Below are 12,855 nucleotides of genomic sequence, written 5' to 3' on the forward strand. Positions count from 1 at the left end.
ATTTCTCTCTTATTCCAAAAATATTTATTCAGTTTACTTCCTACCATATCAGTTTTGTTGATTCTGTTGTCTATTTCCATATTTGATTTACAATCTTCACAAAAATCGTACCTAAGTAACTGAAATGTTTTGCTTGTTCTATAGGTTCTCCATTCACAATGCAGTTGATATTTTCAATGCCTGTGCCTATTTTCATTATCTTTGTCTTGTTATTCCTGACCTTCATACCATAGCTATTACAACAGTTATTCAATTTAGTCAGGGAATCTTGCAGACTTGTAGTGGATTTATTTAGAAGTATAATGCATCCACATAAAGCAAAGAGCTGAGATTAACATCCATAGCTCAGCTGGTATAGACGAAGCCCTTTGGTCAGAAAGACCTGGGTTAGATTCCCATCCATGATGTGAGGAACCTTTATCTGGTCTCTTTCGATGAAAGGTGAGTTAGCTAGTCTCATACGGAAGTATAGAGGTTTTTCGTCCCCCCAGAACAGGCAACCCAGCCTTGTAAACACACATGGATTACACTCAGAAATACCTAAGACCCATCCATAGGTCTGATTTGTCAGCTGTGCCAGTCCCGAGCCTGGATAAAATTAGGGGATGGAGGGGATTGAGATGGTGCCATATTTCTCTGTAAAAAGGGCCTCATGGTCATTGTATCATCATATACTAAATAAATAAATATCAGGTTTAATACCGCTTTCCTTCATAATGTGATCCATATAGATAATGAATAACAGAGGGGATAATGTACATCCTTGTCTGATACCAGATTTAATATTAAACCATCTTCCTATACGTCCTTCAGTTCCAACTGCTGACTTACAACTCAAATAAAGATTAATTTGCTTGATATAATGCTCCATTGACACCATACCACTGTAGCATTTTGAATAACTTCTCTCTTGGCACCTTATCTTATGCCTTTTCCAAATCCACAAAACTTAAGTACAGATCTTGGATATATTCCCATAATTTTTCAACCATTTGTCATAAAGTGAAAATCTGATCCTGACAGCCTTTATTTGACCTAAATCCAGCATGTTCTTCACCAAACTTCTCTTTCACAATCCTTCTCAACCGTTTCTCAAGTATACTTGCATAAATCTTACTAGGAACACTCATTAGAGAAATGCCTCTGTAATTCTCACATTGTTTTTTTTCCCTCTTTATATATGGGTACTATGAGAGCTCAGCTCCAATCATCCAGAATTCGTCCCTCTGTTCAAGCATTCTGAACTATGCAGTGCAGCCACTGTAAGACTTTTATACCTCCATACTTGAGCATTTCTGGTCGTATATCATCTATTCTGAGTGCCTTACCACATTTCAGGCTTTTGATGGCGTTTTCTTCAAGTTTGGATATGTATTCCTGATTGCATGCCTGATCAGTGATTTTGACAAAATTGTCAAAAAGACAATGAAACATCAGTAATTGCTTGCCTGATTGTTTCTTTTCGCAATTTTTCGAAGTAATTACTCCATACTTCAAGGATATCTTTTTTCTCCAGTTTTCATGTCACCTTTATCATTTTTTTTTACAACATAATTCTTTTTACAACACTCTTTCTTCTATTTCTAAGCTTTTTTTCAACAACCTCCAGAATATCTTGCCACCTTTTTGATATTTATTTTCTATGTTCTTACCAAATTCTTTCCCAATGACCTTTGTTTAGCTAGTTTTACACAGCTGTGTTTAGCTTTCATACATTTGTCTCTGTATTCTCTGAGAGCACAAGCTGACTTATTTGCTAGGAACTTTTGATCTGCTTTCTTCTTTTCCTTCACTGCTTCTTTAACTTCCTATGCCCACCATGGAGTTATGATTTTTCTATCCTTGCAGACAACCCCACCACATGCCTCTCTGGCTGAATCAATCAATGTTTTCTTCAGGGCTTGCCACTGAATCTCCAAGGTTTGGATCCTGTTCTCAAACTCTTTCATTTTTTCTTGAGTAATATTTGTGTATTTTAGTCTACAGTTCACATCTGAGAGCTTCTCAACTTTTATTCACTTTAAAACTTTCTTACATGTTTCATTTCAATATGAAATTCAATTTTAACCTGCTCAAGACTAATAAATAGTGATCACTTTCAATTTCAAATCCTCTGTACACTCTTGTGTCCGGCACCAGTGAGAAAACATGACTATTAACAATAATGAGATTTTTGAGACTTTTCTTATTCCTAGCCTCTTCTCTCCATGTGAATTTGTGCACATTTTTATGTTGGAACATGGTGTTAGTAATAACCAGTCCATGTCCTGAGCAGAAATCCAACAGATATTTGCCATTATTATTAGCTTTGCTCTTTTCACCAAATTTTCCCAAAATATTTTTGTATGTCTCACAATCATTTCCAACTCTGCTATTTAGATCCCCAACAAGGACCAACTTTTCCTTTTTCATTGTGTGAGTTGCTTTCTCTAAAGCCTCCAAAAATTCCTCCACTTAGTAACCTTTTGTAGCCATAGGCATAAATAGATCTTATTGTCCAGTTCTCCATTCTGATATTTACCCTCATCACTCTACTTGAGACTGCCTGCCTGCCATTCAAGAAGATTAGCCTCATATTTGAATGTTGAATATTATGGCTACTACTTCTTTTCCTTGATTGTCATTGCCTGAATGTATTGTAAAATCCTTAGTGTCTAGAACACACAAAATTTACCCCTCCAAAGGATCTATCCAACAAGAATTGGAAACTATCAAACAATCTTTTTAAGTGGCTATAACTCAAGAATAACACAGAAAATAATTAATGACTTTCCTCCACATCTTTCAAGGGAAAAAGACATCCACACAACTCCTGTACCTCATATTAATGAGGTTTCTGAACTGGAAAGATTTTGAGGATGTTCCAACTGTTACATTGAAATCCATCAACTTAATTTGCATTCTCCTACCTTCTTGAAAGAACAGTATTTCACCAATGATCTTTACCAAGTTCCATGTTCTTGCACCTTGTTGTATTATGGTCAGACAAGAAGATCGTTCAAAAAATTTATTTCAGATGAAAGCCATATCTATTATTATTATTATTATTATTATTATTATTATTCAGGCCTCCATGGAGTCAAAAGACTCATCGTGGAAGGTCCTTTCTAAGAAACGCAAGTCTATCAAGACTCATCGAGAGAGAGGTCCCTCCTAGGAAACACAAAGTCTATCATACCACTCCTTAAATGCATTGACCATTCTTGCTCTCACCACTCCATCAGGCAATGCATTCCATGGTTCAACCACCCTCCATGCAAAGAAACCACTCCTCACCCTCTTGCTCACAGTTTCCTATCGTAACTTCCAGGGAAGGCCCCTTGTCATCACTCTTTTCCCACTGTTCAACCAAGCGAAAGAACTCCCCAGTGTCAACCCTGTAACCACCTCGCAACAGTTTAAAAGTCTCAATCATATCGCCTCTCCTTCTTCTATCCACCAAATTCTGCAGTCCACATTCTCCCAGCCGATCCTCATAACTAACATTGTACAGTGCTGAAACCATCTTTGTTATCTGCCTTTGTACTCTTTCAACAGTTAATTTATCCCCTTCCAATCGTGGGGATCAGATCTGAGAACAATAGTCTAAGTGTGGTCTGATCAGAGTCTTATACAATGGAACGATAACCATTTTATCTCTGCAGGTCAGTGTCCTTCTCATTATTGCAGCAATCCTTTGCGTTACCTTCACTACCTTTGCAATATGTCCCCTAAATTTCAGGTTTCTATCAATCATCAACCCCCAGATATCTTGTCTCCCCTATTTCCTCCAGTATAACTCCTCCCAAAGAGTATGCAGCGTCCCATCGATGTTTCCCAAACCTCAAGACCGACAAATATATCTCTTCACCTGTCTTCTTATATCTCTTCCATGGCTCTTTTTCGCATGTAGCTCCTGTTTAATGTTGTTTGTCATCCACTTTACTCCAAATTGTGTCCTCTTCTTCACTCGTGGAATACAGCTTACTATTGCTGCTAACAAATATTCTTTCACAATTTTCCAAGCACTAATGGTATCCCGGCCTTCCAATTCCTCCCTCCACAAAGCTTCCCCAAGTTGACGTCTAAGACTATTATAATCACCTGCTTTATAATTCCACATTCATTCTCTTCTCTTTGATACTCCTGCATGTCTATTCATTTTCCAATTCAAAACCATATGGTCACTCTCTCCAACTGGTGGGAGAGATGTCATCTCAGTTATTATCAGCTCTTCTGATGCTATAACCAAATCCAAAACTCTTGAACCTCTTGTTCCCTCTGGTACATGTTGCTTAAGATATTTGTCCTCCCTCAAGAATTCTAGAAATTCCATTCCCTTATTGCTAATGCATCTTCCTTTCCCCAATCTATACTGCTGTAGTTAAAATCTCCCATAACAATCCTTCTTCTTGCACTTGCCATGCTCAACTGACTCAACATCTCCTGGTCCCCACCCTCTATGCTCCTTGGTCTGTAGCAACACCCCACTAAATATCCTGTCTTGCCCACCTCCACCTTACACCATATGCTTTCAGAATCATTAGTGTCACAGCCTTCCGAAGCCTCCACTCTTAGAGGACATAGGGCATCACTTATCATAAGCAGTACTCCACCACCATGCTTTCCCTTCCTATCCTGTCAAAAAATACTGTACCCAACAACTTCTATTCCTGTTATTATATCCTCTTCTGTCAACCACATCTCTGTGATCCCAATAATCTTTATCCAGGCTGATGCTATCAGTGCCACCATTTCCTCTTCCTTATTCCGAATACTCTTGGCATTGGTATAAAGCATAAAAATGCCATTGTTTCTATACCCAGCATTATTCCCTCTAGACTCCACTGGGCTCAGCGTTACCTGATATAGTCCCCCTTCTCCCAAGTACCCATTCCCAAAAGAGGCCACCCCTGCTACCATCCACAGTGGGACACACTGACTCGTCATAAATCTTGTCTGGGCCACATGGAATTGCTAAGACCTAGCTACAAGATCCAGTTGGATAATACCACATTTTTTTTACTTAGCTCTACTTATAAATATGAACATTTATTCAAGAAGCTTGCTAAAACCTTACCTCATTGGTGAAATCTTAATTGTAATGGCCACCTTTCTTTCCTTAAAGTTTGCAAAATTTTTATTCTCATTAAATATTTTTTTTAAATTGACACTTATCCCCATAGTGTTTTATTATTATTATTACCCAAGACCCCATGGAGTCAAAGACTCATCTAGGAGGTCCTTTTATGATACATACAGCTCATCATACCATGCTTTAAACAAACTCAAATTCTTTGCAGACACCACACTCTCAGGCAAGGCATTCCAATCATTTAGAACTCTGCATGAAATAAACCTGCTTCTCACTCTTCCCTACTCACATCCTCTTTATACAGTTTCCAGGGATGACCTCTAGTTCTCCCCTGATCTCCCACTATTTTCTGTAAAACCTCTCCAGCATTGATCTTATAACAACCCCCCTTACCAACTTGTAAGTCTCTATCATATCTCCCCTCTTCCTCCTGTCCACCAAACTCTGCAAGTTGCATCTTTCCTTATACTTGACATTCCAGAGGTTAGAAACTTAGTCAGTCACCTTTGGACCCTTTCCAACATCTCTTCATCCTTCTGAAACCAGGTGACCAAATCTGGGCACAATAGTCCATATGTGGCCTAATCAAAGCCTTGTACAATGGAACAAGAATCTCCCTACTTCTACAAGTCATTCCCAGAAGCCTTTGTGTTGTCTTCACAATTTTTGCTATGTGTCCGGTAAATTTCTGATCCTTATCCACTATCACCCCCCCCCAGATCTCTTATTTCCTCCACCTCCAACAATATATCCACACCAAGCATAAATTCTGCATCCCATTTTTGTTTTCCAAATTTTAAAATTTTCAACATTGAACTCACATCCCCATTCCCGTGCCCAATCGCTCAATTTATTCAAGTCTTCTTGTAGGAGGCCACAACATCTTCTCTACTCTTCATGGTTCGTCCCAACTTTGCATCATTTTCAAACAACTGAATATCTCCATCCAAATCTTCACCAATAACTAACTCAAAGGCACATGTTTTGATGGATTCTATTGTAACATGCATTTCACTTTTGCTTACTTTTCTGATTTCTTCATTATAATTCTTCACTTATGCTGATGTTTTATGATATGTAAGGCAAAATATTTGTCTAATAATACTTTTTTACTGTAAGTATTTATTATGCAATTATGGAATGTGTATGTTGTTTGTATAATTATGAAAGCTTACAGGTCTCATTACAAGAAAATCCTCTATGCTGTTCTTTTAGCAGTTAACTGCATTGATCAAATAATTCTGTGTTTGCTTCTTTCTCTATGTTTTAAGTTTTATGCATAATGTTCTCAAAGCCATCCCAAACACTTTCTACATTATGGTCTTGTAGGATCTACTGTATGATCTAGTGGCCTGTATAGAACTTGCCTATTCATTATTAATTAAGATAACCGTATCCTTTTTCATCTAATTTTGCTTTCTGACCTTTCTTTTACTTCTTTCCTTGCTATTTTCAGCACTTTTCTAGCTTTTCAATCTCCCCATGTAGTATTTTACAGCATTGAAGCCTCAGATTTTCAACATTTTGCTGCACTTTTCTTTCCTCCCCTATTTCTTTCATATCACACATTTTCTCACCTTTTTCCTATATTGTTTGCCTTCCACTCATATTGCCACTGCCTGTCATGCCATCTCATTTGTTCCTTCATTTGAAATTCTGTTCACATTTAACATTTCATGCTCATTAAATTGCCTAATCAGCACACATTTCTGACAGATTCTAGCACACCATCATGTTCTTTTTCCTGTAAACTACTCACATTTATTACATTCCACACTCACTACATCAAATGAAGTTTTAATGCTGAATTCAAACAAAGGTGTAATTAGCTGCATTAATATCATTCCTCCCTCACACACACAGTCAGTGTGTGTAACTATAAAATAAACAATGAGCTATGTACACAACTAATGTATATATAGCTCATTGTCCATGACCTCCAGTTATGGACAAATTCTCTGATGCCAACCCATATGGGTTGCTACTTCGATATGTTTTTTTAAGGCTGATGCATAGATGATATTTATACCTTACTTTTTTTGCATTTACAAACATATGATTATCTTTATCTGAATTAATACCACTAAAAGTCTAGAAGGAATGATAGCCATCAACTAATATTTGCTGCATAATAGATCTTGATTACTTGGTTAAATATTATAAATTAAATAATTAAGAAATTTTATTTTCAAAAAATTTGGGATAAATCACAGCATGCTCAATTGTTAAGTCTCCTGCATATAAATTTTGAAAACTGTTGACTACTTGGGGTGATATTTTACAATGTATAGCATATAGGTTTGTGTGTTTTAATCCACTATATTAATCATTAATCTCCACTGTATTAGTAAATGTGTGTATCTGTAAAAATTACTGTGTTTTTGTTATTTACACTTTAGATAAAGGTGATTTATTTGGCTGGGGAAACTCTGAATATGGACAGCTGAACTCAGTCACTTCTGAAAAACAGGTAGTTGAATAGCTTTATTTAATTCAATTTGACTGCTAAACCATCCAGCTAAACAATTTACATGTTAAAGTGGAATATGTAAATTGTTTAACTTTTTCAGAAATTGTTTTGTGCTGATATTGTTTATAGACTCTTCTCTTCATTATGTTAATATTGGAAATAGTTGAATCGATTAACTTGACATTTCAAAATTATTATAATTATTTGGATACTTATACAGTGTCAAGGTAGTTCTTATCAGATCTCTTCTTAAATTTACTCAGTCTCTGTTCCTTTGCTATTCTTTATTGTAACACATGTATTGTAATAACTGTTGTAATAGATATGGTATGAATGTCAGCATTAAAAAGACAAAGACAATGAAAATAGGCAGAAACATTGAAAATATCAGCTGCATTGTGAATGGAGAACTTATAGAACAAGTAAAACATTTCAGTTACTTAGGCACGATTTTTAGTGAAGATGACAAATTAAATATGGAAATGGACAGCAGAATCAACAAAACTGGTATGGTAGTCAACTGAATAAATTTATATTGAATAAGAGAGAAATTAGCCAAAACACTAAATTAGCTGTATACAAGACAGTCTTTAAACCAATTTTAACTTATGGATCTGAGAGCTGGGTTAGAAGTAAAACTCTTTCTCAGGGCTCTCATATCTGCAGTCTCTAGTCTTTGGTAAAGTGTTGGTCAAGGGGCATGAACAGATGGCATCAATGGCAATATCATATTAATAATGAGGATATTAGGAAAGAACTTGATATTGTCAGTATCCAGGAATGCATTAGCAGAGCTAATCTCAGGTGGTATGGTCACTTAAACAGAATGGAAGAGGAATGATTAGCAAAACAAGTGTTCTCTGCCAGGTTGGCAGGAAAATGACCCAGAGGAAGACCAAGAAATAGATGGATTTGATACGGTACCAAGTGCCTTTGACGATAAAATTTTAAGATCTGATAATGTTGGAGTCTTGACATTTAATAGACTGATTTGGAGGAAAATTGTAGATAGGAAGTTAGTAATGATGTACTAACGAAGTTGGTACATCATTACATCAGGGTATATATCAGGAATTTGATGATGATGATGTATTGTAACACATTCCATTTGTTAATCTCCACTAAAAAAAATCTTTTTCTTTCCATTCTGAGTAAACTTGCACTCTCAATTCCCACGATTATTTTTGATCTTTTGTTGTCAAGTTCTGTTATTGTGAAATCTTTAATTCATGGCCTGTCTTACCGTATGCTGAAAACCTCTTTCGTATTGCCTGTTTATACACTTCTGCCATATTTCCTATTAATTTGTTGTTTACCAAATCCTGCAACTCATCATCATCAATTTCCTGATATATGAGGGGTGTACAGGAGTACATCCCTTGAAAATACATATCAGGAAATTGGCACTTAAACAGAATGGGAGATGACCATAGTACTATATGATTAAGTTTATATTATTACTAATCTCCTATTAGCAATTTTCCTCTATCACTTGTTAGCACTCCAATATTGTCAAATCTTATATTTTCTGACTTCATTAATCCACCTAGATTTTTGGGGGTCTCTTTTCTGTCATCTTGGTATTAAACACTTGTTTTGCTAACCTTTCCTCTCCCATTCTGCATAGGCGACCACACCACTTAGATTAGCTCTGCTCACACATTCCTAAATGCTAACAATGTCAGGTTCCTTCCTAATATCTTCATTTTTAATTTCATCATGATTTAATGCATTGTAACTTTATTCTCTTAATCTGTTGTCATAATCTACAGACCATTGTTATCTTCATTTTACACATATATACGAGGGTGGTCTGAAAAGTTCTCGGCCTGACAATGAAAAAACAAATTTATAATTTTTAAATTATTTTTATTTTTCAACATAATCTCCCTTAAGATTAATACAGTTATTCCAGCAATTCTCCAGCACCATTATCCTGTCCCTGAAGTGGTTCTCAGTAAGATCTGCAAAAAAACTCTCTACAGCTGCAATCACCTCTTGATTCAAAGAAAAAAACGCTGACCAGCAAGGAAGAGTTTTAGTTTTGGGTAGAGATAGAAGTCGGACCAAATCTGGGGATTAAGGTGGATGTTCCAACAATTCATAGTGCAGATCCCTTAATTTTCCCATTGCTAAAACACCTTTGTGGTTAGGTGAATTGTTCTAATGAAAGATGATTTTTTTCTTTTGCAAACTGGGTGTTTTGTCAGGAATTTTTTCATCTAGTCTGGTTAAAAGATCGGAATAATATTCCCTGATTATTGTTTTACCCTTTTCAAGATAATTAATAAACAATGTTCCTTTAGCATCCCAAAACATCGATGCCATGACTTTTCCTGCTGATGGAACTGACTTTGTCTTCTTTGGCCCTGAACACACAAGGCTGGTATGGCCAAGTTTAAACTCGGCAGCCCATTTCTTAATTGTCAAAAATGAAGGAGAGGAGTGCTAAACTCTTATGAACTTCGATTGAATTTCTTTTGTGATTAAACCTTCTTTTACAAAGAATTTTATAACTGCACGATACTCAATTTTATCCATTTCAAGGGTTACAGACAACTCTTTTGCTTCAGACAGATGTATAAAACAAACTACTTGATAGAATGACTTGCAATTTCACATGGATGCTTATGACAGATGCACCAATTTAGAAAAAAAAATCTTGCCAATAGTGTTGCCATCTATGATCGAGGCTGAGAACTTTTCAAACCATCCTTGTATATCACAAGTAGTCTGCTAGATGTGGTCACATGAAGGATAAAGAGGAATATTTTGATTTCTTATCTCTATTCCTATCTTATCCTCCTTACCCTAGGAATGTACCTGAATGTATTCCTTTCAAATACACTTAGACTGATTCCTATTTGCTGCTGACTTTTTCCTCCCATGCTGTTCATTGTGGCATGTTACCATTTTATGCTGCCTTACAAGTTTTCATAATTTTCTACTGTACATTTTCACACTTCCCTTTGTAATCAAAATTATCCAATGCCATCTCATTCATGGTTACATTTTTTGTCATGAAATATGATTTTATTATCCGATACAACATTCTTTAATTCATGGCCATCTCCTTGCCTCTGTCATGTTTTCAAAGGTTTGATAATCCCTTAGCAGTTCTATACTCATTGCTCATCCATAGTGATTACTTGCTTTATCTTTCATTGGATTAATTTGTTGATACGTGTCACATTAATTTTTCCACCCCCCCCCCTCTTATATATTTTGTATTTTTGCCTGTATTACATCAACTGTTTTCTTTCTGAATCACCTTCACAGCAGTATTGAGAATAACATGACATTTTTAAAGGACTTCTCAACTGAAAGTTAGTTAGCCAGTCTCATAGAGAAGATGGATTTCCCATTCCATGAAAACAGACAAATCAGCCAGAGAATGTTCAATTCATAGGTTGATATACTGGCCTTATAACCTTAGTTGTCTCAATCATAATTACAATCAAAACAAATTATCCTGAATTCTACCAATGTAGAAATACCTCTCCTCACTGTTATTTTCTGTCTTCTCTGAAATTGTTATATCCCTTGTATTCTCCTTCCATGAGTACTGTACTCCTCTGCCAACCATTTTTGCATCAACTGTATCAATTTTCAGATACTTTACACTGATTAATGTCACATACTCTGATTTTTACCTTTTCTGCATTCACGAAGAGAATAACAATTGATTCCACCTAAACTTGCTGATATTCTTTTCTTATTGCTCCAATGCTTCTGTGATGAGCCTTTATCCATATGTATCTCTCAGCAGCATTCGCCTGCTTGTAAAGTATATTCTTTCCTTCTTTCCTGTCTTGTTCAGAATCATCCTCTTCACATACTTCCACTCTCTCTCTGCACCAGTCAAACACCAATAATTTAGCTGATCTGATGTAATTTTTCTTCCCATAATTCATTCCAAATGTCATCATATAGCTCTTCCCATTTCATTTTTATATTATAGACTGGTGTCCGAAAGCTAAGGACGAACTACATTTTTATCTATATGAAAATATTTTCATGACTACAGCCAAATGTGGATATAAATTTATTACCAACATACCAATCAGTTATATTACACAAAAAATGTGTTATAAATTTCGTAAAAATTAAACTGCAATACATTTTTGACAAAAGTTACAAATTTCTTAAGGATGTAGTTAAGGAATTAATGTACAGTGCTCACAGAAAACTATGCAGAGAGACATTTGCAGGGAATGCAGTGTCAATGCAGGGAAACTAGAATGCCCAAGGTGGATGGCAGCAGGGGTGGCCTCTTGTGGAAACAGGTACTTGGTAGAAGGGGGAACGACATCAGGTAACGCTGAGCTCAGTGGAGGCTAGAGGGGATAATGCTGGGTATAGAAACAGTGGCATTTTTATGCTTTATACTAATGCCAGGAGTATCTGGAATAAAGGAGAAGAATTGGTGGCGTGAATAGCATCAGCCTGGCCAAAGATTATTGGGATCACTGAGACGTGGTTGAAAGAAGAGGATATAATAACAGGAATAGAAGTAGCAAGGTACAGCATTTTTCGGCAGGATAGGAAGAGAAAGCGTGGTGGTGGAGTACTACTTATGATAAGTGATGACTTATGTGCTCTAAGATGGAGGCTTTGGAAGGCAGTGACACTAATGATTTTGAAAGCATATGATGTGAGGTAGAGGTGGGCAAGACAGGATATTTAGTAGGGTGTTGCTACAAACCAAGGAGCACAGATGGTGGGGACCAGGAGATGTTGAGTCAGTTGAGCATGGCAAGAAGAAGATTGTTATGGGAGATTTTAACTACAGCAGTATAAATTGGGAAGATGCATGTAGCAATAAGGGAATGGAATTTCTAGAATTTTGAGGGACAAATGTCTTAGGCAACATGTAATAGAGGGAACAAGAGGTTCAAGAGTTTTGGATTGGGTCATAGCATCAGAAGAGTTGATGATAACTGAGATGACATCTCTCCCACCAGTTGGAGAGTGACCATGTGGTTTTGACTTGGAAGATGAATAGACATGCAGGAGCATCAACGAGATGGGAACGTATGTAGAATTATAAGGCAGGTGAGTATAATAGTCTTAGACATCAACTTCGGGAAATTTCATGGAGGGAGGAATTGGACGGCCGGGATATCACCAGTGCGTGGGAAATTGTGAAAGAATATTTGTTATCAGCAATGGTAAGTTGTATACCACGAGTGAAGAAGAGGGCGCAATTTGGAGTAAAGTGGATGACAAACAACATTAAACAGGAACTGCATGTGAAAAAGAGGCTATGGAAGAAATATAAGGAGACAGGTGAAGAGCAGACACATGAAGA

At 36.5% G+C, this 12,855-nt stretch overlaps 1 protein-coding gene across 2 annotated transcripts in view; it reads left to right on the forward strand.

The window, feature by feature from the left end:
* Positions 1-12,855, forward strand: part of LOC150097407 (RCC1-like G exchanging factor-like protein) — a 264,930-nt gene that overhangs the window by 210,729 nt on the left and 41,346 nt on the right. For both annotated transcript variants that reach the window (XM_090407234.1, XM_090407235.1), the window contains exon 8: positions 7,474-7,544. In XM_090407234.1, coding sequence (XP_090263360.1) covers positions 7,474-7,544 — 71 coding nt within the window. The remainder of the gene's footprint in view (positions 1-7,473; positions 7,545-12,855) is intronic.

The sequence above is a fragment of the Typopeltis vanoorti genome, chromosome 17, assembly GCF_054136105.1.
Source record: "Typopeltis vanoorti isolate ZY-2024b chromosome 17, IOZ_Tvanoo_1.0, whole genome shotgun sequence".
Lineage (NCBI taxonomy): Eukaryota > Metazoa > Arthropoda > Arachnida > Uropygi > Thelyphonidae > Typopeltis > Typopeltis vanoorti.